This window comes from Lithobates pipiens, unplaced genomic scaffold, assembly GCF_037356315.1.
Source record: "Lithobates pipiens isolate NorthernLeopardFrog02 unplaced genomic scaffold, aLitPip1_a1.2 Scaffold_8, whole genome shotgun sequence".
Classification (NCBI taxonomy): Eukaryota; Metazoa; Chordata; class Amphibia; order Anura; family Ranidae; genus Lithobates; species Lithobates pipiens.
Window position 1 is genome coordinate 538,316,551 of NW_027507903.1, and position 26,390 is coordinate 538,342,940.

At 41.7% G+C, this 26,390-nt stretch overlaps 1 protein-coding gene across 1 annotated transcript in view; it reads left to right on the plus strand.

The window, feature by feature from the left end:
- Positions 1–1,034: 1,034 nt before the first annotated feature.
- NPC1L1 (NPC1 like intracellular cholesterol transporter 1) overlaps positions 1,035–26,390 on the plus strand; it is a 67,511-nt gene continuing 42,155 nt past the window's right edge. The window contains exons 1-8 of the mRNA XM_077469672.1: positions 1,035–1,192; positions 2,997–4,325; positions 9,150–9,364; positions 18,639–18,739; positions 19,687–19,859; positions 20,044–20,172; positions 21,000–21,182; positions 22,921–23,035. Coding sequence (XP_077325798.1) covers positions 1,139–1,192; positions 2,997–4,325; positions 9,150–9,364; positions 18,639–18,739; positions 19,687–19,859; positions 20,044–20,172; positions 21,000–21,182; positions 22,921–23,035 — 2,299 coding nt within the window. The 5' untranslated portion in view covers positions 1,035–1,138. The remainder of the gene's footprint in view (positions 1,193–2,996; positions 4,326–9,149; positions 9,365–18,638; positions 18,740–19,686; positions 19,860–20,043; positions 20,173–20,999; positions 21,183–22,920; positions 23,036–26,390) is intronic.

Sequence of the window (26,390 nt, forward strand, 5' to 3'; positions counted from 1 at the left end):
ACCATCCCCATCATGAAACATGGTGGTGGCAGCATCATGTTGTGGGAATGCTTTTCTTCACAGGGAAGCTGGTCAGAGTTGATGAGAAGATGGATGGAGCCAAATACAGGGCAATCTTAGAAGAAAACCTGTTAGAGTCTTCAAAAGACTTGAGATTGGGCAGAGGTTCACCTTCCAGCAGGACAACGACTCTAAACATACAGCTAGAGCTACAATGGAATAATTTAGATCAAAGCATATTCATGTGTTGGAATGGCCCAGTCAAAGTCCAGACCTAAATCCAATTGAGAATCTGTGGCAAGACTTGAAAATTGGTGTTCACAGACGCTCTCCATCCAATCTGACAGAGCCTGAGCTATTTTGCAAAGAGGAATGGGCAAAAATGTCACTCTCTAGATGTGCAAAGCTGGTAGAGACATCCCCAAAAAGATTTGCAGCTGTAATTGCAGTGAAAGGTGATTCTAAAAAGTATTGACTCAGAGGGGCTGAATACAAATGCATGCCACACTTTTCACATATTTATTTGTAAATAATTTGGAAAAACATTTATCATTTTCCTTCCACTTCACAATTATGTGCCACTTTGTGCTGGTCTATCACATAAAATCCCAATAAAATACATTTACGTTTTTTAGGTGGTAACATGACAAAATGTGTAATATTTCAAGGGGTATGAATATATATATTTTTTTGGCTGAAGTCTTTTATTCCACTGCAAGAAGTAGGTAACTTTTTTAATGAAACTGAATGCTGTAATTAGATATAATCTACTCTGTGAATATATTTACGGTATTTGAATTTGACCATTTGTGGATTTTTTTTGTTTCAGTTCCTCCAAGGCACACTTTTTTGTAGTGATTTTGTGATGAGCTCAGTGTAGTTTGTTTAGTTTCACTCTCAGAGTGTGTCAGTGAATGCTGCAGCCGACTGTCCCCTACCCCTCCTCTTCTGGTTAATAAAAAGCAGGATTTATCACGTCTACGACTGCCGATTGGCTCCTGTGCAGGCTGCAGACCTAGAAAAAGACAAATCAATACTACTTTGTCCTGCATGTGGAGTAAAACATCTCAGCTCCTGGCAGAGATATCACCAGACTCCCTGCTACCCAGCCCCTTTAACTTCTTTGGAGGGGTGAAAGATGCTTCCCACGTTTCTTACTCTAGTAGTCCTGGGAGCACTGTTACCTCTTCAGGTTAGTAATCTTTCATCATTTGGTGTATATTTCTGGCTGAGCGTCACACAATCAAAATCATTCTTAAAATCAGACAACTCTGTTGCCTGTATTGATCTAAATTGGGACAATTCTGATTCAACTTATTTGCAGGATTGAAATCGCATGAGTTCAGCTGAACTCGCACAATTTCATACCCGTATGTCAGTCCGACTTCAGGGGTGATTGCAGAGACATCTGTGCGTGTTCCTGTACAGATGTCTATTGAAATTGCACCAGAAGTCGCTCTAAATGAATACAGAAACTACTTTTGGGAATTGCAGCTTTGCACCGATTCGAACAGTGCTATTGCTGGCAATAGCCGCCGATTTGGCATGCAATATCACATCAGTGTCAACCCAGGCTTAAACCACTAATTGCATGAGTCCTATAGATATTTGCTTATTGAGCATATAGAGTATAAGCTGCTACTACAGCTTCCGAGAACCAGACTAATATGTACAATACAGTATTTCCATGATGGACCAACACTGCTCTTTGGAGAATTGGCAAATGCTTGCAGGATTAGGTCAGATGTATGGACTCCCATACTCCAGAATAAAATAAAATAAAAATATTTTGAAAGTTTGGTAACAAATAAATTTGCTTTAGCTGAATATCAAACACAGGAAAAAATATGTCCTAAGGTTTACGTTTTTGACATTGGAGTAATATGTTAGGAGGACTTAACATTGTAACATTAAGTTAGACCATAAGAGTGAGATGGACTGGTGACCACGTTAGACCATGAGAGTGAGATAAACTGGTGACCACGTTAGACCACGAGAGTGAGATAGACTGGTGACCACGTTAGACCACGAGAGTGAGATGGACTGGTGGTGAACCCATCAAAAGATTACTCCATGTTCCTCTGTTTGCTTTCGGCTTACCATTGAGTGTTTGTTGCCTGGCCATGCCTCATTTATTGGCTTTTGCTGCCTAGTAACTAGTCTAAAGAATCCTAAGTCCAATTTGATATAAACCTATGTAGCCCCATATGTACAAGAGTGAGTTTACAGTATAATTTCCTTACAGTTAGCTGTTCAAAGAGAAGAGACTAAACAGTCAATAAATCTACCACTGTGAAGACAGGATAGAAGGACAAATAATGTTTGGAAAAACCCAATAAACATGTTTAGACCATATACAGTACACGTCATTTAGACTAAATACAAATCTGTTTTTAAGTGAGTGGTGGGGAGTTATCAGTTTTTTTTGCTGTCTGTGTCCCTGGTAGGGAGAATCACTCTCCCTCTAATTGTTTCAAGCATGGAGAACAAAAGCAAGGGAAAACACAACATTTTGAGTTGCCAGCAGAACAGGAATTGAAGGGAAATAGTCCAATGGGAACATTGTCCAATTTCAACTGTATAAGAGAGGATTTCTCTCGCATTGGGAAGATATTCTCTCCCTTTCTATTGAGTCTACAGGGCAGGAAGTAAAAAAAATTCCTGAGACACATATGACCAAAAACCGACAGTTATTTTAAACCTCCCCTACTCCAAAAAATGAAAAAATAAAATTGCCTTTAGATAAACTGGAATTTACTTTTGTATAAATTTTGCATTTTTTTCTTAGATTTTTCATAGACTTATGTTTACTTCTGCTGTCGCAGGCATTCTTCTTCTCTCTCGTAGTTGCAATCACAAATTCATGTTGATTTTTCAACTTCTGTCTGTTATGTGCCACTGTTCAGTCTACTGCTTCACAGCATGCTGTTCCTATGTCACTATCCTTGCACAGTTTACTAAGCCTGGTTTTGTTTCTATATATTTTTGTTCTGCAGGTTGTAGGGTACATCACAATAAAGAGAGAAGGGTATTGCACATTGTACGATGAATGTGGCTTAAATCCCGAGGTTAGCAACAGCCTGATCCCAGCTATCATTCCCTGTCTGTACAACGGTGAAGCTAAGAAGCTCAATTCAACTCATCTACTGCTTCTCAAGGAAATCTGTCCGATGCTTTACTCTGGGGATGACAATACTTATGCCTGCTGCTCTATCAAACAGCTACAGAGCGTCCAGAAGAGCTTTGCTTTATCAAAAGTTATTCTGAGTCGATGTCCGTCTTGTGCAGAAAACTTTGCCAATATCTATTGTCAGAACATTTGCAGCCCAAATCAAAGTTTATTCATCAATGTCACACGTGTAAATGATACCATAGTAGATGGGAAGCCTGAGAAAGGTGTGCTGGCCTACCAATGCTACTTTAAGCAAAGTTTTGCAGAACAATCTTTTGACTCCTGTAAAAATGTACGATTGCCCTCCACAGGGGGTTTTGCCATTGCTGCCATGTGTGGGAAATATGGAGCAGAATTTTGCACAGCTCAACGTTGGTTAGACTTCCAAGGGGATATCAGCAATGGACTGGCACCCTTAGCTATTGACTTCAGACTAATAGGAAATGACACTGAAGTTGGTGGTGGCGTGGAGGTCCATGAGAGCAGAGTATGGAGCTGCAGTGAAGGCCCAGGTAATGAGCCAGAGAATGCCTGCACTTGCCAGGACTGCAAAGAGGCATGCCCTAAAATCCCTGGACCGGAGCCTCTACCTGACCCATTTCAGATAGGGTCTATTGATGGTTACTTAATTATAAGCAGTGTCATTTGTGGAATCTTGATCCTATTTTTTATCATGTTCCTGATTATGGACTGTTCTATAAGTAGATGTGGAAAAAAGAAAAGGAAAGAAATACCACAGATCAAATATTCTGATTTGAACTGCTCAGAAAAGGTGAGCCTAAAGACTAACCATTCGATGGAGAAAACATTCCAGTGGTGGGGCACCATCATAGCTTCTTACCCTAAGACTGTCATCTGTGTCTCTTTAGTTCTAGTTGTGGTACTCTCAGCAGGTATGGCCTTGATCAAGCTGACTACAGATCCAGTGGAACTGTGGTCTGCTCCAAATAGCAGGGCAAGACAAGAGAAAGACTTTCATGATAAACATTTTGGACCATTCTTTAGAACTAACCAGATAATCATCACAGTGAACGATCGCTCTTCATATGTCTATGACTCTCTCTTTTTTGGCACTCTGAACTTCAGCAGAATCCTTTCTCCCGATATCCTTCTAGAGATGATGGACCTTCAGACCAAGCTGCAGAACATTGCGGTAAGATCAGTGCAAACTGTTGCAATTTAAGATCCCCTAAGACTTTTTTAACATGTAGTAAATACACCCCTAAAACTGTATTTACTGTAGGGTTTTAGTGCTTTACATGAACTTCAGTGATAAATAATATTTAAAATGTTGGAATCTCTCTTCCGGTACCCTAATCCTTGAAGTATTGTATAAAACAAATTGGAGGAGATTTACTAAAACTGGAAAATGTGCATGGTAGCGAATCAACTTCTAACTTCAGCTTGTTGAGATAAGCTTTGACGAAAAAAAAAGCCTGAAGCTGATTGGTTTCTATGCACAGCCGCGCCAGATTCTGCATGCTCCAGTTTTAGTAAATCAATTTGTTGTTTGTATTATCTTTTAACACTTTTGTTTATTGAATTTATATTACAATCAGGTTGTTAATTTTAGAACATTACTGCAATACCTTTTATGGTGACTTTGAACCAGTGGATAACAGGAAAAATAGTGCAGCAATGAAGACCTAGTAATATGCATAGCATATTCTATCTTAATTTTTGGTATTTATAGTCTTTCTGCAGGCACTTAAAGGGGAGGGCCAGCTGGGAATTTTTTTATTTTAAAGTCAGCAGCTACAAACACTGTAGCTGCTGACTTTTAACAAGGACACTTACCTGTCCTGGGTGCCCGCAATGTCGGCTGCCCGAGGCCGACCATCCCTCGGCTCTCGGGTCCCGGCACCATTCCAACTAAGGGAAACAGACAGTGGATTCACTGCCCGTTTCCTACTGCGCATGCGCGAGTCACGCAGCGCTTTGCGAATGAGGCACGCTGTGTTGTGGGACACACACAGTTCCCAGAACACACTGTGCCCCATTCATTAGAAGATGACGCGAGGAGGAGAAGACTGAAGATCACTGCAGAATATGAAGGGGCAGAATCGGACGATCTGACTAGCAACAGGCATTTTTGGTAAGTTAAAAAAAAAAAACATTTTTTTTTCCTCCAATTTTTTAGGAACATTTTTATGCAATTTTTTTTTTTCAAGTGGCCCTCCACTTTAAGAGCAAAACAGGAGTGGGGCAGATTAGGGTTTTTTTGGGCCACTTCCCTGAGTTCAACCTAAATTACAATGCTAAGAAAATTAAGCACAATGGTAATGATTCTAGTTTTGGAGGTTTTGTTTTGTTTACTAATGCATCAAGCAGTTTTCGTACATTGATGGTAGCATTTTAATGCCACCTTCCTGATCCATACACATTTTTAGCCAAACTACTTTTGGGGCATGCAGTTAACCAAATATGGTTTGGTATGGAGTAAGACAGAAGATAAGGGATTTGGGAGAACTGAGGCAAATGTAAAAAGGGATAGTCCTTAGAGGCTGGGAGGTTTGTCTGCAATTTAAACAATAGAGATATTAATTTATGATCATTAGTACTGAATTAATATAACTAGTGGTAGCGTACATGCATTGCTCAATAGTTTCGCTAATTAGCTTATTGTATTGTTTGGTAGCAGTGAATAAACAGTAGCTTCTTGCTTCTCACTTTGATTCTTAAACAATAGTGAATAATTATATACACTAAGGCTACTTTCACACTGGGGCAATCAGCACGCTGGCGGTAAAGCGGTGCTATATTTAGCAGCGCTTTACCGTCGTTTTAGCGGCGCTGATCGGCCAATAGCGGGGCTTTGCAGGCGCTTTACAGGTAGGTTTGGAGCGCTGGCCCATTGTTTTCAAATTAGAGCGGAGACTGCGAGCCAGGCCTTTTCATCCAACATCAGTGCCTGGCCTCAAAAATGTGCTTCTGGAAGAATAGTCAAACATCCCATAGACACACTCCTTAACCTAAACCTTTTGGACAGCCTTTCCAGAAGAGTTGAAGCTGTTACAGCTGCAAAGGGTGGGCCAACTCAATATTGAAGCCTATAGACTAAGACTGGGATACCATTAAAGTATGTGCGTGTAAAGGCACATGTCCCAATACTTTTGACAATATTGTGTATGTTGAACTGACTCAACATTTGAGTGAAAAGCAAAAGCGAACAAAAGTAAGGAATTTCCTTTAGCATACAATGGTTTAGGTCGCCATCTCAACATGCAGTTATGGAGTTTAGTAACTTCAAAGCTCCATATAGTGCGATACATGTAAGCCCTTGTACACACGGTCGGACAGTCCGACAACAAAATCCATTGGATTTTGTCCAACGGATTTTGTCCGAAACTTGTGTTGCATACACACGGTCGGACAAAGTTGTGGGAAAATCCGATCGTGCGTAACGTGATGACGTTATTTCGTTAGGACAGGACTACGTTCAGGCTAGTAGCCAATAGCTTTGGTCTAGGAATTTGATCTGAGCATGCATGGCACTTTGTCCGATCGGAATTCTCTACACACAATCGGACAAAGTCCAATCGAATCATGTTGTCGGAAAGTTTTATAGCCCAGCTCTAAAACTTTGTCCGTTGGATATTCTGACGGAAACAGTCCGCTGGAGCCCACACACAGTCGGATTATCCGACAACAAGGTTCGATCGGACATTTTCCGTCGGAATGTCCGACAGTGTGTACAAGGGCTAATAGAGGGATTCACTTTATGCAAATTCAGTCAGTTCCAGAAATAGAGGCTGCATGCACCATGCAAGAATTTCTATTTCAACCTGTATATACTCTACTGTATTACTATTATAGGGCAATTGACTATATTAAAACTAAAGCCCAGGTAGATAAAAAATTTACACTCAACTAGCTTGGTCTTAAAATAAGACCCTATAATCCCCTAGGCAGAAGCATAGACAGCATTTTGATAGAAGGAGTGAACAGAGAGAAAACAGAGATGACCTCATAACTGTACTGCTGTTCCTTCATTATCCAATCAGTAAACTGGGAGTTTTCTATTGACCAAACAGCTGCTGCTGTTGAATTTCGAGCAGCAAAAAGTTCTCATATTTGTATTTCAATTGCATATTTAGTTGTTCTCAGCCTATAATTTCATTTGAAAAATAACCTCAATTTCATCTAGAATTATGCTTCTTTAATCATTTTGGACAAACAAATGTTACAAAACAAGCAATGAGCATTGAATTAGTGAAACCTATATTTCTGATGTTAGTATTTTATCACACCCGCAAATGGTTATTTTCCTGCGCCCCTCAACTGACACTTCATAACACTCTTAACACCATCCAGAAAATAACAATGCATTAGAGGCAAAAAACAGAGTTATTATCATTGTGAATTTACATTTCCTAACTTGAAAGTCTGCTACTGTGACAGGACAAGGAAAGAGGTGATTGAAGGGGTTAAGTACAAATGGAATAAGGCTTATTTTCCAGAAAGTATGAGATCCCACCAAATCCTTTCTTCCCAGCACAGGGTCTCCAGACATGTTCATGATAGCTAACAGACTCTCTGAGTCCCCAGTGACTAATGTTGGGGTGTCTGTGTCCCCTGGACAGTCCCTGGACTTTCAAGGGTTAACCACCAGGAGCCAATGTGCCAATAAAAAAGGAAAATCTGCGCTCAATGCTCATCTGTGTGCCTTTCTGGGCTGTGAGTGACACACCGACTGAGGTGTCCCCTGTCTGGTCCTGTAGGTGCCATGCCACCTCTATAATATCAAAATATCAATGATATTGATGATCATTAACCCCGGATGTACAGGACAGTCACAGACCCAGTGCTCTATCTGTGGGTGAAATCACTTATAGCCCTCCCTGTGCCCTATAAATCACCTATATAATGTCCTTTGGTTCTGGTTTGGTTCTCCAATAAAGTGCTCATTTCCCATTTTGATATCCCCCCCCCCCCAATTTCCCATTATGATAAAGACCATTTTCCATGATCTGATAAAATCAGCATATATATCACCCCCACCCCTCAATTCTGATAAAGACCCCAGGGGTATCTGTGACGAGAGGGGACAGTGTGACAGGTAGGGACATTGTGATGCCAGGTGGGAGGGTAGTGTGACAGGTGGGGGGCAGTGTGACAGATGGGGGACAGTGAGGCATTTGGGGGGGCAGTGTGACAGGTGGGAGGGTAGTGTGACAGGTGGGGGGGCATTGTGACAGGTGAGGGACAGTGCGACAGGTGGGGGGTAGTGTGACGGAGGGGGGCAGTGTGACGGTAGGGGGATAGTGTGACAGGTGGGGGACAGTGTGACAGGTGGGGGGGCAGTGTGACAGGTGGGGGACAGTGCAACATGTGGGGGGGGGCAGTGTGACAGGTGCGGAGTAGTGTGACAGGTGGGGAGCAGTGTGACAGGTGGGGAGCAATGACAGGTGGGGGGCAGTGTGACGGGAGGGAGGCAGTGTGACAGATAGGGGGGTAGTGTGACAGGTTGGGGGCAGTGTGACAGGTTGGGGGCAGTGTGACAGGTGGGGGATAATGTGACAGGTGGGGGGGTAGTGAAACAGGTGCGGGGCAGTGTGATGGGAGGGAGGCAGTGTGACAGGCGGGGGGGGGGCAGTGTGGCAAGTGGGTAGGTAGTGTGACAGGTATGGGGGGGGGTGGTAGTGTGAAGACCTATTGTACATTTAAGGTCTATAATGATCTATTCTACATGTATGGTCTCTGATGACCTTTTCTACATGTATTATCTATGATGACCTGTTATACATGACTAGATGCTATTTAGCTTAGGCTATGTTTTTAAAAATATAGTTGTTTGGAATCTGTGCTTGGCTTATATCATATGTGTGTAGCTTGCACATTGTTTATGTGTTTTATAATGCTTAATAAAATGGAAAACCCTACCTAAAATGTTGTGCCTTCTGCTGAATGTTCTCGGGATTACATTTTAATATATGAGTATAATTTAGATACTACTACTTGTTTATTTTCCTTGTAGGTGTGGTCAGAAAAGCATCAGAAAAATGTGACACTGAAAGATGTTTGCTATGCACCCCTAAACCCCTCCAACCCCTCAGAGACGGACTGCTGTGTGAACAGTCTGATGCAGTACTTTCAGAACAACAAGACTCGGTTTAACTTGGAAGTGGTGCAGACAATATCTGGTGAAACAAAAAAAGTGGGATGGAGGGACCACTTTATGTACTGCGTCAAGTAAGTTTGGGAACATACCAAGTACTGCATGAAAATAGCTATATTAAATCTATACACAAAATGCCTTCCAATCTGGATTGGATGTATTATAGATACTTAAACAACCCAGACGTTATTTTATTTACAAACACAAACATTCTTATAGATACATGTATAGTGGTGCTTTTTCCTGCACCCATGTTCTATTAATTTTCACTGCAAGTTGAGTAAAACGCAACTGTCACCTTAGATTAAGAGCCCAGTATACAAAAAGGTAGAATCAAGTATGGGCTTCAGTGCAGCATGAATAAATCTCATCTAAGATCATTTTCTGAGATATTCATATAAAACTGGTGTTAATATTTTAATTCTGTAATCGTATGGCATCATTAATATATGGACACTTAGGTCTGCACAAATTATTTCATAATCAAAGTGAGGAAATTCATAACAACCAATCTGATTTCAGTTTACTGTACCCACATCTGTAAAACATTAAACCAATTTGCTTCTATGGATTACTGCATCTTAAAATGAAATAGTATGTAAACCTGACCTGACCATTTTATAGATAGGCAACTCCTATCCTCATATTGATTAGTGGTTCCAAATTAGTAACTATTGCAATAGGGAATAGACACAAAAGATCAGTGCACTGTTGCTTCTCCTTCCCCAGCTCTTATGCAGCTGAGATCAGATTGTATGTAATTATTTATAAAAAAAAAAAAAAAAAAAGAAGAATTAAGTGTTTATAATTTTTTTATATCTATATGCAAATGTTTTGCCTTTCATTTCTATTTTAAGCTTTATTTGTTTTTTTCAAGGTGAGGGTTTACGTATGCTTTATGTACATAGACAATAGACCTGTTACTACCTTTTTAACCCCTTCACGCTTAAGCCTTTTTCTGACACTTGTTGCTTACAAGTTAAAATCAGTATTTTTTGCTAGAAAATTACTTAGATGCCCCAAACATTTTATATATATATTTTTAGCAGAAACCCTAGAGAATAAAATGGCAGTCATTGCAACATTGAATTTGTGCAGTGGTCTTTTGAACGCAATTCTTTTGAAAAAATATTTATATAAGGCCCCTTTCACACTGGGGCGTTGGCGGGAAAGCACCGCTGTTTTTGCGGAGGGTTTTCGCCCGCTAGCGGGGCGCTTTTAACCCCTGCTAGCAGGCGAAAAAGGTTAGAATGATCTGCAAAGTGCCGCTGTGGTGATGCTGCCCATTCATTTCAATGGGCAGGAGCAGTGGAGGAGCGGTGTATAAACTGCTCCTTCACCGCTCCAATGATGCTGCTTGCAGGAGTTTTTTTAATGTCCTGCCAGCGCATCGCCTCAGTGAGAAAGCACTCGGGCTTTCACACTGAGACTGCAGGGGAGCCACTTTACAGGCGCTATTTTTAGCCCAAAAGCGCCTGAAAAATACCTCAATGTGAAAGGGGTTTAATGTTAAAGATGATGTTGCGCTGAGTAAATAGATACCAAACATGTCATGCTTTAAAATTGCGCACACTCATGGAATGGCGACAAACTATGGTACTTAAAATTCTCCATAGGTGACATTTTACATTTTTTTAATGATGACCAGCTTAGAGTTACAGAGTAGATCTAGTGCTGGAATTATTGCTCTCGCTCTAATGATCATAGCAATACCTCACATGTGTGGTTTGAACACTGTTTACATTTGCAGGTGCGATTTACGTATGCCTTCGCTTCTGCACACAAACATGGAGGGATTGGGCGCTTAAATTATTATTTTTTGTTTTCTTATTTATTTATTTTTTTAAATTGTCCTTTTAATTTTTATTATTTTTTGATCACTTTTATTGCTGTCAAAAGGAATGTAAACATTTCTTGTGATAGTAATAGGCAGTGACAGGTACTATTTATGGAGGCATCTGGGGCCTATAAGACCCCAAATCCCTCCTTTGCACTTAAAAGCATTCAACATGCTAAGTTTGGCTGTTTTGAATACTGGCACTTTTTTAAAATCTGGTACCTTTAAGGCTTCAGTTAACTGGAAGCGATGTCATGACATTGCTTCTGGGTTACTAGATCAGAGACCCGATCAAAGCTGACTCCGGTGGTGGGACGATAGAGAGCCTAACCAAGCTGCAGAAGGCGGAGCGAGGGGGGTAGTCCCCTCCTGCTGCTTGTAATAACAACTGAGCAGCTGATTAGCCGCATCGGTTGTTATAACAAGAAAGCCAACTGTTGGCTCTAAAAAAAGCGGTACCGGCATCACCCCGATACAACCCCTGGAAGCCGAAGGCCGCATATTTGCGTTAGGTAGGCGTGAAGAGGTTAAATAAGCCAGTGGGGGGGGGGCGTGACCGGATGGTGATGGCGGCAGTGGGGTTGTGTGAGGAGTGAGGAGTGAGAGGAGATGTGTGCTCTCACTGCACGCTGATGTGAGGCTGCGTCCGCGGTACCCCCCCATCGGATTCCCCCAGTGGAGAAGCAGTGATTATGGTCGTGTACCTGTGGAGGATCTGCGGAGTCTAACAGAGGCCGGTGCCGGACGCCTGGTGAGAGCGGTGGCGTGTGCCGGCGGCGCGCGGTGGAGCGGTGGGGTCCCTCGAGTCCTCCTCTGACAGCGTGCGGAGGGCGGAGGAGAGGACTCTTAGCTCTCGGAGGTTAGATCTCATGTGATCCGTTCAAGAGGAGCTGCAGTACTGAGACTGGAAAGAGTGTCACAGCAACAGCCAGGTACAACGCACACATAGAAAATTAAAGGCACAGTTACAGTATTAAACAGGGACTGTGGAGAGACATTTGATTCAATTTTCTAAACCCAGATCCCTTACCACTGCTCTTTGAACTTGATTGAATTATAGGAGAAGTAAAGGGGGGGACGTTGTGGATGTTGCATTATCTTTGGGGAAAGTTCAATAATAAGAAATATATATATATACATATATTTGGTAACATAGCGGCTGCTGTCTCTCGGAATTGTTGGAAAAAGGGGGTGAAGAGGAGCAAAAGAAAGGAATTGGTCCATTCTTAAAATTGTGGAGCAGCTGTGGAGAAGCTGAAATTTGTGAAAACTCTTTTTTTTTGCCCTGGCCCAGGAAAAATTACCCCCCCCCCCTTTTTTTTTTTTTTTTTTTTTTGAGAGTAAGTAAAGTGCAAGATAAAGGGGAAAGGGGAGTCCCTGTGGGACACTTGCAGATCTGAATTATGTCTACAAGGAGGAGAGGGGAGGAGCATGCCAGGCAAGAAAATGTTGGGGCACAATCATTGAGATCGGCTAAGGACAAAGATAAGGAAAAAGACCCCCAGTACAGTGCAACAACAGCTGGGATTTCAGCAGCAGCCAAGTTGGAAAAATATGCTCATGCTCATACTCCCGATAATACGCCAACTAAGGGGGGACAGGGGAGTCAAGTGAAACCTCCAACGGATAGAAAGAGTCAAGGGCAGTCGACACAAGCAGGTGTAAAATATACAAATAACAAAAGCACGAGTGCAACTGGAAGATCTGATATAATCCCCATGCAGGTGCCCTCAATAGATGGTGAAGAAGAACCGACGCTGAAGGAGGTCCTGGGGGCAGTTAATGTTTGTAAACAGTCATTACTAGAGCTATGTGATCAAACTAGAAGTATTAAAGAAGAGCTGGCCTTTATGCGGCAGGAGCTTCAGATAACGGCTGACCGATTAACAGCAGCAGAAGGTAGAATTTCTCAGATTGAAGATGAGGTGTATCCATTAAACCAAGAGGTTAAAGATTTAAAAATACAGATGGGCAAATATGAAGGGAAACTGGATGAATTGGAAAATAGACTCCGTAGGGACAATATAAGACTGGTAGGCCTCCCCGAGAAGTGTGAAGGCTCTGATACAGCTGAGTTCCTGGAAAAATGGCTTGTTGAAGTGTTTGGCAGAGAGACTTTCTCCCCACAATTTGCTATAGAAAGGGCACATAGAGTCCCGCTTAGAATCATGCATCGGGGAGGGCAGCCCAGATCTGTATTAATCAAATTTTTGAATTTTCGGGATAAGGTTGTTTTGCTTCGGAGGGCCAGGGAGATGGGGAGTGTCATCTGTAGGGGCGCCAAGGTCTCGTTTTATTCTGATTTTTCCCCTGATCTGCAGAGGCGTAGAGCAGAGTTTATAGAGGTCAAGCGTAGACTTCAGAAATTGGACGTTATATATGCTCTGCTCTATCCGTCAAGGTTACGGGTAGTAGCATTGGGAGAGACCTTATTTTTTGACACTCCGGCAAGGGTAGAAGCATGGATGCAGGAGAAGGGAGATCAGTTATTGAAGAAGTGATGTGTTTTTCTTTTTTATATATGTATGTGTATGACCCCTTTTTCATTCATCCTTGCCCTTTTTCTTATTTTCTTATTTTATTTTTTGTTTTTCTCTCCTTTCCCCTCCCTCTCTTATCAGGAGAGGGGAAGATCAGCGAAGGGGGGGTGTAACGGGTGCACTGTAAATGAAGAAAGGGAAGTTGATATACTTAAGTCAGGGTGTAGAGAATGGCACACAGTATAGTAAGAATTTATGTATGAGAAAGGGGAGGGTCAAAGGGGGAGGTTGTTGAGTATTAGGGGGGAGTGGGAGGTGGGTGGGGACGGAAGTAGGAGAGAAGGAGGGGGGTGGGGGGAGTATGAGGGTGTGTGTGGGAGTGTAGTGGTCACGGAAAAAGCCCCTAGGGGTAACCTAGATAGGTACGGGGAGGGTAGGGGGGAGGGAATAGGGAAAATGGAAGCATATAAAATTCAGGAAAGGAAAAAGGGTAATACTTGCACAGTTATAGATGATAATTTAAAAGTAATGAGTAAACACGGGGTAATGGTGTGTGTAGACAGAAGGTTTGGATCTCATGCTCACAAGGGGAGACTGAGAAGGGTTGACACTAGGAAGTATAAAAGATTGTATAATTTTATTAAAGTACTCACTAAGTGGGATTGCACTTTCTTTTTTTCATCCCCCCCCGTGCATTCTCCTTCTCGGTATGAACTATAGGGGGAGAAGCAGGGATTATTTCTGCTTAATGTCAGGGAATTCAGGGAATTTAAATGCTAATGTTGAGCCTTCAGGTTTTACTCTTTTTTCGCTCCTCTTTTCTCTTTTTCCGCACTTCCTAGAGTTATGCAGTCTATGCAGTCTAGAGTTTTGAATATTGGCTCTTGGAATGTCCGAGGGCTAGGAGCCTCTGCCAAAAGAGCAGTAGTGTTTGACACCCTGGAAAGGTGTAGGGTAGGATTGATCTGCCTACAGGAGACGCACCTAACTAAAGAAACCATATTAAAAAGTCAGAGTAGGAAATTTCAAGTCCAGTACCATTCAGTCCACACCTCTTATTCGAGGGGAGTGGCCGTGTTGGTAAGGAGAGAGGTTGCGTTCTCCTGTCGGCAGATCAATATAGATAAAGAAGGGCGGTTTATCTTCTTACACTGTGTAATTGAAAATCAGGAGTATGTTTTTGCAAATGTCTACATTCCTCCTCCATTTAAGATGGAAGTTTTATACTGTTTGATGGAATTTATAGCGGATAAATTGGGGATTCCTGTTATAGTAATGGGAGACTTTAACGAGGTCATAAATAAAAGCCAGGATAGGTTTCCGCCAGGAATATATATGCAAACGGAGGCTGAGACCCGGCTGGCTCGATTTTTGCTGGAGGGGGGCTTGTTTGATATATGGAGAATGCGTAACCCGGACCAGTTGCAATACTCATGTTTCTCAAGCTCATACTCCTCACTCTCAAGGATAGATTTAGTCCTTGGGAATGAGGAGGCAAGCCGTGTAGTAAGGGAAATAGTTTAAGGGGTGTCAGATCACTCGCTAGTGACAGTATCAGTAAATCTAGGGGGGATAAAGCCCCCAAGAGTGTGGAGTATGAATCCAGTGTGGTTTGAGCTAATTGGAGACCCCGAGAGGGTGCTGTTTAGAGTGGCAGAGTTTGTGGAGTTTATCAGTGGGTCTGCAGAAGTAGGAGTAATATGGGACGCATTGAAGGCCTATCTTAGGGGTATTCTTATTCAACAGGTAGCGAATGTTAAGAAAACATCTAATGAATGGGAGAATAGGGTTAAAAGGGATTTAGTAATAGCAGAGAGAGCATATATAGAAAACCCCACCCCAGAGAAAAAAAAAATATGGTTAGAGAAACAACAAGAACACAAGGTAGTGGTCACTAGGAAAATAGAGAATAAAAGATTGTTACAGAAACAAGTGGAATATGGGGAGGGGGAAAAAGTAGGAAGGATGTTGGCACAGATTGTAAGAAGTAACTCCTCGCCATCCACTGTCCCAGTGATAAGGACTGAGAAAGGAGAAATATCAGCACAGAGCTCAGTGATTACTGATACCTTTAGGATATTCTATGCCAAACTGTATTCCTCTCGGGGGACAGAGGTTGGCGAGGATATGGATAGGTTTTTTTCGAATATCAAAATGCCGTCCCTAACAAAGGAGGAGAGTGAGATAATGGAAGCCCCATTAACAATTGAGGAAATCCAGTGCGCAGTAGCAGAAATGGCCAATAAGAAATCCCCAGGACCAGATGGTCTTCCTGTGGAAACTTATAAATATTACAGTAAAATATTGCTTCCAGAGCTCCTTAAAGTATTTAATTGGGCAAAAAAGGAGGGGAGATTGCCGACTTCAATGACTGAGGCAACTATAATAGTCTTACACAAGGAGGGGAAGGACCCATTGGAAACACAGTCCTATCGACCCATTTCCCTTCTCTGTGCGGACGCTAAAATATTAGCTAAAGTATTAGCCATTAGATTGAATAAAATTATTTCCAGGCTGATACACCCCGACCAAACAGGTTTTATCCCAGGTAGAACTACAAGCACGAACATAAGAAGATTATATCTTAACATGCAGGTACCTATAGAGAATGATGGCAATAAGGCAATAATGGCTTTAGATGTAATCAAAGCCTTCGATAGTTTAGAATGGCCCTATATCTGGCGGGTACTGGAGGAATTTGGGTTTGGCCCTAACCTTATTGCATGGGTAAAAACCCTGTATAACGGCCCTAGTGCTAGAATTAGGGTTAATAATGAATATTCAGATAGGATTTTCCTAGAGAGGGGGACAAGACAGGGGTGCCCTTTGTCACCCCTGATCTTTGCCCTGGCAATAGAACCTTTAGCTATTGCAATTAGATCTAGTAGGAATATGGTCGGTTTTCAAAGGAGGACGAGGGAAGAGAGGATAGCGCTATATGCGGACGATATTCTCCTCTTTCTGGGGGACACAGAGCAGTCCCTCAGACAAGGGATGAAATTGATTACAGATTTCGGGAGGTTCTCAGGCCTGGAGATAAACTGGGAAAAATCAGCTCTTATGCCATTGGATGAAAGTAGGGACCAAAGCCCAGGGACAGGTGCGCAGCTGGAAGTAGTGGAGCGCATGAAATACCTGGGGATACACATACAAAGAGATCCTAATAAATATATAAGTGACAATTTGGTCCCATTAATAGCTAAATTTAAAAAGAAAATCGAAATCTGGAAAAAACTCCCATTATCGAATGCAGGGAGATGCAATTTGATTAAAATGGTATGGATGCCTCAGTTATTATATGTGCTACATAACTCTCCGATTTGGGTAGACATAATGTGGTTTAGGAAAATGGAGGTATTATTTCGAGAGCTTATATGGAAAGGGGGAGTATCTAGGATTGCTCTGCAAACTTTGCAATCACCTACAAGAAAAGGAGGAATGGCAGTTCCACATCCAAGGAGCTACTTTTTAGCTGCTCAATTACAACACTTGGAAATGAGTGAAGAGATGGGTGGGGGAACTAACAGGGCCCTAATACTAATGGAGACACCCCATAAGAATATGGTAGAAGCTCTGGAGGCAAATTCATTTCCCAAAAAAAAAATACCTACAATAAAATTAGTAGTGAAGGTGTGGAAGGCAGTTAAGGCGATTAAGGGCCTGGGGGGCTTAACTCAGTACACCCCTTTGTGGGATAACCGGAACCTGCAGGAAATGGAAGATATAGGGGTATATAAAGAATGGGAAGTTAAAGGGATAGATAAGTTGGCCCAGTTATACACAGGGAAAATATTAAAAACATTTAGTGCTTTAAGATCAGAGTTTGATATATCAAAACAATCATTTTATAAATACCTTCAAATTAGACACGCTCTAGGGAAACAATTTAATAGGCAAGGTCCCGTGTGGAATAACTCCCCTATTTTTAGCAGATTAAGTGCCCCAGTAAGGACAAAAGGATTCATAGCGGATGTATATCCAGTCATATGTGAAGGAAGTATAGGAAGCCCAGAAAGGTTTAAATGTAGAAGGAAATGGGAGGAGGAGTTGGGAATATTTACGGACGAACAGTGGAGGAAAATACTGGAGGATGGTTATTCAGTTTCAGTCTCGCCTGCCCAGAAGATGTCACACTTAATGCTGCTACACAGAGCCTATTATACACCAAAAAGACTGTTTAGTTTTGGACGCAGAGCAGATGACAAATGCCCTAGATGTCAAGAGTCTGGAGACCTGGCACACATGTTCTGGCGATGCCCAAAATTGTTTCGCTACTGGTCAGAGATTGTTATCATCTTGAATGAAACATTTGGTGTAGCGATCAAGGGGGATCCCAGGATATGTGTGCTGGGCCTGGGTGAAGCAATAGGAAGATCGCGACATACAAATAAGGCAATACTGAGATGTCTGTTTCAGGCAAGAAAATTGTTAGCTCAAAGGTGGCAAGCAAAAAATGCCCCCTCTGTAGCGGACTGGCAGTTAGTAATTATGGAGACAATATGGAAGGAGAGGGTGTTATATTTGAGGAGAGGAAATTTTAAAGAATTTAAAAAGATGTGGAAACCCTGGCTGGATAGAATGAGATATCCAGAATGAGGCATGGGAGAGGAGGAAGTTGGGTAGAGAGAGAGGAAGTAGGAGGGGAAGGAGGAATATCTGAGCAATGAGTGAAAAAAGAGGGGTTAGATAGAAGAATTATTGACACATCATGGATAGGAACGTTTTCTAAAGGTTTTATTACTCACTATAGTATCACTGTATTTGTAAAGGTGTAATAAGTGTTACACGTGCTATAGAGAATGTGCTTCTTGCTTTTATTATGTAAAAGAATGTTGAAAATGAATAAAGAATATGAAATTATAAAAAAAAAAAAATAAGCTAGTGGGTGTTAGCAGTAGAGTGTCCGTTAAATGTTAACTCTCCATAAGTTAAGTATATATAAGTATATTAAATGAAGGCCTCAGGGTCAAACATTAGTACAAAGCAAATTCTGATTTCAGCTTTTTCTTTTATGTTGAACTTTCTTTACAGTTCCCCGCTGTCTTTTAAAGATGTCACAGATTTAGAGCTGAGTTGTATGGCTGATTATGGTGCTCCTGTCTTCCCGTTCCTCGCTGTGGGTGGCTATGATGGTAATAACTTCTTTTTATGTACCAACACCTCACAATACACTTTATCTTTTAACTTTTAAAGAGCTGTCAAATCTTAGGCAGTCTGTCACTACTGAACAATATGGGAAATTTAGTTTTGACACTATATAAATGCAACCCGGTTAAGAAGAGAAAAAACTTGCAGTCCATTATTTTAAAGATTCGTTTTATTTGTCAGAATGTTTATATTGCTATTTGTGTCCTTTGATGTCTTTCTGAGATTTCCCTTCACTTCATGTTTCATTGATGTCCTGTCACCGAGATTCTTCCTCACTTCCTAAAATGGTGACAAGTAGACTGGAAAAGAGAGGTCTTATCTCCCCAGAGGGAACATGGACCAAAAAAAAAAAGACCCCACAAAGTTCTAAAAATTCCCCACCTCTATTCAAAAAAATATTTGAAAAAATAGTGACAGGTGTTGAGCTTTACTGATCATCACTATTCTACATTTATATGGATTTATGTTTGTTATATTGCTGGCGATATTCCTTATCATTCAGAACTAGTCTAACCTCTGGTTATTCTGTTCTGATTGTACTGATCAGCAACAGATCATTATTAAAACAATCAGTTCTACATGTTTTTTTGATGATCCCAGTAAGCACACTAAAAAGATGCATTATATTACGAATATTTTACCCTACACTCTATGCACACTATGTACACAATTTCCACAGTTCCAGAGAGAACATAAGGAAAAAGACCATTTGGTCAATAACTGGTTTCTATCATGTAAGGCCTAGTGTAAAATATACACCTAAAGATTGTTTCCTATTCAGCCTCATCTGGGTACACTATTTATTTCTGCAATAAAAGCCAAATATTTATGAAATATTGTCGACTCCAATAAATTGACCATAAGAGAGCATCATAGAATGACCTTTTTTTTAATAATACTCGTTTCCTAACAATAATTCTTTGTCCTGCAGACAATCAATACTCAGAATCACAAGGTCTGATTCTGACCATTTCACTAAACAATTATGTCCGATCCGACCCTCGGTTTGAGTATGTGATGCTTTGGGAGAAGGAGTTCCTGAGAGTATTGAAAGAGTATCAGAAGGACCCTAAGAGTAACTTGATCTTAGCTTTTATGGCAGAGGTAAGTGGTGCCATAACATGACCATTCACACGTTCTTTTGGTCCTATCAGAATACTTTGTATCTCCTCCAGATCTAGTCCACTCTGTGGTCTGTATCTGACTGTATTCCTTCTCTGTTTCTTTTTAATCTCTACCTTCCATGCTGTATAGAAATGCAAACCTTTGTGCTTTGATTTTTTAACAGCGATCACTGGAGGATGAGATCAGCCGAACCACCACAGAAGATATTCCTATATTTGCCATCAGCTATCTGGTGATCTTCATATATATAACACTTGCCTTGGGGGAGTACAGTAGCTTCCGGAGAGTGCTGGTAATATTTACTACAGTTGCATCTTTTTTTTAAATCAGATTTGTTTATATCATTGGCTCGTGACAAGCACTCCTCGTGTACTGCAATATTGTTCCCTGCAAATTGAATGTTTCAAATAGTCTCCTGACAACATCCATACTACAAATATAACAACATTTGTTCACAGTTCTTGCCTCAATGGTGGCAGATGTGATGAAGTCAAACCTCTTGCAATAATTTTATTCCCTGCATTAAAATATCCCATATGCACTAAAGCCACATTTACTGCAAGTGCAACAATTGCACCGCTTGTGCTGCCAAATCACATATATTATAACTGAACTCACTGTAACCACCATAACCATATAACATAGCCATGCAGACCAACCATACTTCCACAGAAGTATACGACCACTAAGGACTTCAAATATAGTAAAATATTAGCTCCTTTATTTATTTATTTATTTTTTAGCAAAAAGGCAGTACAAAATGTAAAATGTCCATCTACCCCTTGCTATGTATAAAACCAGTATCTCAAGTTTGACTGCCCACCGAGCTTGACAAAGAACCTTTACTTGCAAAAACTGTAGCAAAATGTAAATGGAGGACAAAATTGTATTCCTTTACTTTGCTAAACAAAAAAAAGGAATGAGCTGATATTTTTAATATTTGTTTTGTGAATGGAAATCATCAAGACACAGGAAGCAACTCATAAAAACATTGAATTAGATCCTCCATCAAAAATGGGAATTGGGTAACACCATCAAACATCCTAACCAACTTTTTTTCATAAACCATCTAGATTGTGAGTGTCATATAATTTTAAACGATTATTTCTCTTCCATTAGGTGGATTCTAAAGTGACTCTGGGCCTTGGAGGAATCCTGGTTGTCCTTGGAGCTGTATTCTCATCAATGGGTTTTTTTTGCTACCTGGGTATACCATCTTCGCTGATCATTGTTGAGGTTGTGCCCTTCCTGGTTCTGGCAGTTGGAGCAGACAACATCTTCATTTTTGTTCTGGAGCTACAGGTACAAATATGCTTCTAAACAACCAACTATGATGAAAAATGGTAAATAGACTAGTTGCAATAGCAGCAGAACACCTCCACTTTTTCCATTATCTACATTCTATCAATGCTAGTAGTATTTAATGACATTTAGCCTGGGTTCACACACATGCAAGCACAGACATCACATGTGATTCGCACCTACATTGCTGTGCCGATCACATGCAATGTCTGTGCAATGCAAATACAGCCTAATGCCCTGTACACACGATCAGATTTTCCGACAACAAAACCATGGATTTTTTTCTGAAGGATGTTGGCTCAAACTTGTCTTGCATACACAAGGTCACACAAATGTTGTTGAAAATTCCGAACGTCAAGAACGCGGTGACGTACAACACGCACGACAAGACGAGAAAAAGGAAGATCAATAGCCAGTTCGATAGCCTTCTGCATGATTCAGAGCATGCGTGAAATTGTGTGCGATGGACTTGTGTACACACAATCGGACTTTCCGACAAGTTTTATTGTTGGAAAATTTGAGAACCTGCTCTAAAAACATTTGTGTGCAGAAATTCCGACAGCAAATGTTCGATAGAGCATACACACGGTCGGACTTTCTGACAACAAGCTCGCATCGAAAAATTCCCGTCGGAAATTCCGATTGTGTGTACATGGCAATAGAGTTGTATGGCTGAACTCGCATTGGATTCGCACAGAAAAGGCGCACTGCACTGGAATTTGATTTCATGTATGTTCACACCCATACAATCTGATTCCTATCTGAATCCACAGTTCACACTGCGATCTGTGAACCATTCATTAACATTGTATTGACATCCGCAGAGGCTCACAGAGGGCAGTGTGAACTGCCTACGGGAGAGATGTTTAATGCGGGAACCGTCACTGGAATCGCATCGCTATAGTGTGAACCCAAGCTTAACTAGAACTGTTCTGCAGTGTTGAAGACAGTTCACCACTGATCAAAATGGCTTCCTTGTTTCAGGAGTGTCAGGAACATACCAGAGTATTTACAGTATATCTACATGAGGACAGGAAGCGATAGGAAAGGTCTCTAAAGGTTATACGGACAAAAACAAATGCACTTTTTTAGAAGCGTGGGGAAGAGTTAGAACGCCTGACAATATTTTGCCATTCTTTATTGGGGATGCCTGCACCCCCATATCTTGTGCTGGTGTCTGAGGGGCTGGAGGGGAGCACCAATCTCTCCAATGGGGTTACAAACAAAAATAAACACTTGATATGAATGTTTACTGAACTGTAAAATATTGCTGTCAACAATATATATTTTTTTAAATGCAACTGAAAATTGTATGTTTTTAAATATTATAACATTATTAAGGCATCTTTTGACTAATGTGTTAAATAAATGAAAGAGTCAGTTCAGCTTTACCAAAACAAGACTGCCTATGCAGGTAAGGGACACCTCTAGATAAAAACACACTGTGCAGCTCTGCCCAAAGTTGAATAGTGCCCTTGCTGTAGTTGTGGGCCATTTATGTATCTCATGAAGCCTGGCTGAAAAACTCCCAGAGGTGGCGTCCTCCCATCCTGACTAGTTGCTAGGATATTGCTAAGACCCTCACAGCTGTTACTGCTCATCCTCACCATCACAAAGATGAACTAATGTTTTAAATGTTGGTGTAGAAATTAATGCACTCAATTCAGAACAATTCTGGCATATTTATTATCTCTTTTCATACCTTTCACTTTTTTTCCCATATTTTCTCCTCTTTCAGCGTGATGAGAGGAAGGAGGGAGAACGCCGGGAGGATCAGATTGGGAGGGTCCTCGGCAATGTGGCCCCCAGCATGTTGCTGTGCAGTCTATCTGAGTCCTTGTGTTTTTTCCTAGGTAATACCTCAGCTTTGTGAAACAGCCACTGCAAACATTACAATAAGGCCCCTTTCTCACGATCGACCTGCTCGGATCTGCCTGTCAGGTCCGTCCCTGCACACTGAGTGGAGACAGACCTGTCATCCGCCTGCTCAGTGGGGATCAACTGAGCAATCCCCCACTGAGCTAGTGGAGTCTGTCCAGCGGATCCGCCCCGTGTGAAAGGGACCTAAGAATTCTGGCTTTGACTACAACCCCCATGATCTTTTACAAAATTCAAAACAAAGCCCATCGAAATTGGTCTTACCAAATGTTATAAAAACAATACTTTATTATTCCTTTAACCATAAAAACAAAAGCTTAAAAATCTTGGCCAAGATTTTTACAAGGCCATTTAAGGCATGGAATAAATCTGCATCTGAAAAGACCACATTTCGGGTAACCAGAAGAAGGGCTTAGGCTCATGGGGTAAGATCATTGTGGGGATATATACAAAGTCCTGAGCATCATTTCCTGATACATTGCAGCTTTGATTATTCTCCAAGACTCTTTTAGGCTGGGTTCACATATGTGCAAATTGGATGCAGTTTTCACCGCATCCAATTTGCATGACATGCGAGTGTGACTGGCTCTCAATGGAGCCAGTTCGCACAGGTCTGAGACGGCCGTGGTGTGGATTGCAAAAGGGTCCTGTGCATTTTTGGGTCTGGTTCAGATGCAAATTCAGGCTAAAATTCGGACCTGAATCGCACATGAACCGGTTAACAGAAACACACTAGACCCCATGCATGAAACTGCGGCCGCACATATGTGAACCTGACCTTAGCTGAGCTGAGGGAAAGTCCTGGTCCATTTATTATATATTTTTTTCAAACCAAGGTTTTGTGTCACTTTAGTACTTGACCTAACCCTTTATTGTTGAAAATGTGCTTATTGTCAAATTCACAAGTTTCACAAAGAAAAACATTAAAATTACATCTGAGTGACAGCCAATAACGAATAAGGATAATGAGTCAGCTCGATGGCTATAGCTCATAGCTTGACTCTTACGAGCAAATAACATATTACAAGCGGTGTCAGCTGTCATCTGCTGTGAGGGACCGTCTCGTGTTGTTCACGATAAAACTATATAAAAATATAACGAAGAAGAAAAAAAATTAAAAAGGGGAGACCAAATCAAATGAGAGGAAAAAGGGAAGAAGAAAAGAAACTCAAGTAAGGGTGAGTGTAAGGAGAACAAAAAGATAGAAAGAGGGGTCATAGGCGAGAGAGAGAACTGCTGGAGAGACACTTGTGGGAAGAGTTAGATAGAAGGCAGAGGGTAAGGCACCTAGGGATTGTCACCTCCACCCTCCCTGTATTTAAGTTATGTACTGGGATGACCCTGTTGGGGTCCAAGCATAGTCGTGAGGGTATCTGCAGAGGATAAGCAGAGCCAGATGGACCACAACACCTTGTATCGTTCATGGTCGAGACCCATTGTGATAGGGGAGGTGTGGTGGTTGTCTTCCAGTATAATGGAATGAGCTGTCGTGCTGAAGACAGAAAAAAGCAGAGAAGTCTCAGTTTCTTTGATGTTTTAGACCCGGGGAGTATTGAGGAGGGCAATAAAGAGTCCTCATAAACTTTATTATGGCATTTAAATACCTGAGTCCAGAAATGGCGTATCCTATTGAATTCCCACCAGACATGTAGATAGGTCCCTATAGCCGAGCCACAATGCCAGCAGGAGGCTGGAGTTGACGGGAACATTTTGTGTGGAGGGATCCCTATACCATCGGGATAGACCTAACCCTTTAAATTATCTCTCTAACATCTAAGTAAGCCTAATGCCGCGTACACACGAGCGGATTGTATGGCGTACTTAGTCCGTCGAAACACATTTCAGCGGACAATCCGCTCGTGTGTGGGCTTCAGCTGACTTTTTCAGCGTGCAGTCCGGAGTACTAAGAATTTCGTTTTTTTCGAAATTCTGTCCGTCGTACTTTGGTTTCAGCGGACAATACGGTCGTCAGTATGCTAGTTCGACGGACTAAGAATGGCGCATGCCCAGAAAGGATTTACACGACGGAAGGGTGCTTTGCTGTGTCTTGGACTTCCTATTTCTAGTCCCGTCGTACGTGCTGTACACGTCATCGCGCAAGCTTTCGACGGACTGTTTGTGTATCCGTGTGTGGTCAAGTCCGTTCAGTGGAAAGTACGATGGATTGTCCGTCGGATTGTATGACGGACTAAGTACGCCATACAATCCGCTCGTGTGTACGCGGCATTATGCCGCGTACATATGACCGGACTTTTCGACGGACTTGGTCCGGCCGGCTGGAATCCGTCGGACAATTCGATCGTGTGTGGCCTCCAGCTGACTTTTTCTTCCCAAAAGTCCGGCGGACCTAGAAATGCTTCAAATCTTTCCGATGGGCTCGAGTCCGGTCGAAAAAACAGTCGTCTGTGTGCTAGTCCGATGGATAGCTAGACGCTTTAGCTATTAGCTACTGGCTATAAACTTCCTTATTCTACGTCATCACGTTTGAATCTATCGGACTTTTGGAGTGATCGTGTGTCGCGTGTCCCCAAGTCAGTTCGTTTGAAAGTCCGGCAGGCCTCAGCTGCAAAGTCCGTCAGATTGTCCGCCGAACCAAGTCCGTCGGAAAGTCCAGTCGTGTGTACGCGGCATAACACGTAACCTTATCCCTCCCCCTTTTCTAATGTCTAGTACATACAAGCTGAATGTTGGGAGACATTGGCAGGTTTAATAAAAAAACGTCCGACATTCGGCCCCTGTGCATGTCAATTGGTCTCACAGAAGCCAGCTTCTGTCGGGTGAGCATGCTGGAAAGACAGCAGCTGACTAACTCCCTATCAGTGCTTTCAGCCAATGGCAAAGAGCACTGACTAGAGTGTTCTAGCAGGGCTCAGCAGGGGAGATCAATGTACTAACATCGGACTGTTAGTACAGTGATTCCGACTGGAGCTGTCAGGTTTGTTTTTTGTTCAACCCAGTGTATGTACCAGGCTTTAAACTATCACCTAAAAAACACTCCCTAACCCTAAGAATAACTACAAATGATCCCTATTATTTTTAGCCTAATATAGAAGAATGGGTGCCAAAATCTCAGTTCCATAAATAATGTTCTGCGAACACACAGTGAAAATAGCCATATTAGGTAACAAAACAATATTTGTAAAAGAATCCCAACTCAGTTGGACTGAATGACATCATTAAGTATCTCTATGTAGGCAACAGGTGAACTTCAAACAAAGTCCCCATTGGCAAATATTTACCGGAAAGGTCCACAGCACTGTATCATGTACCAAAGCACACGTCTCCCTCTCACACAGCAAAATAAACATGCACATATCATTTTCTTAGTTA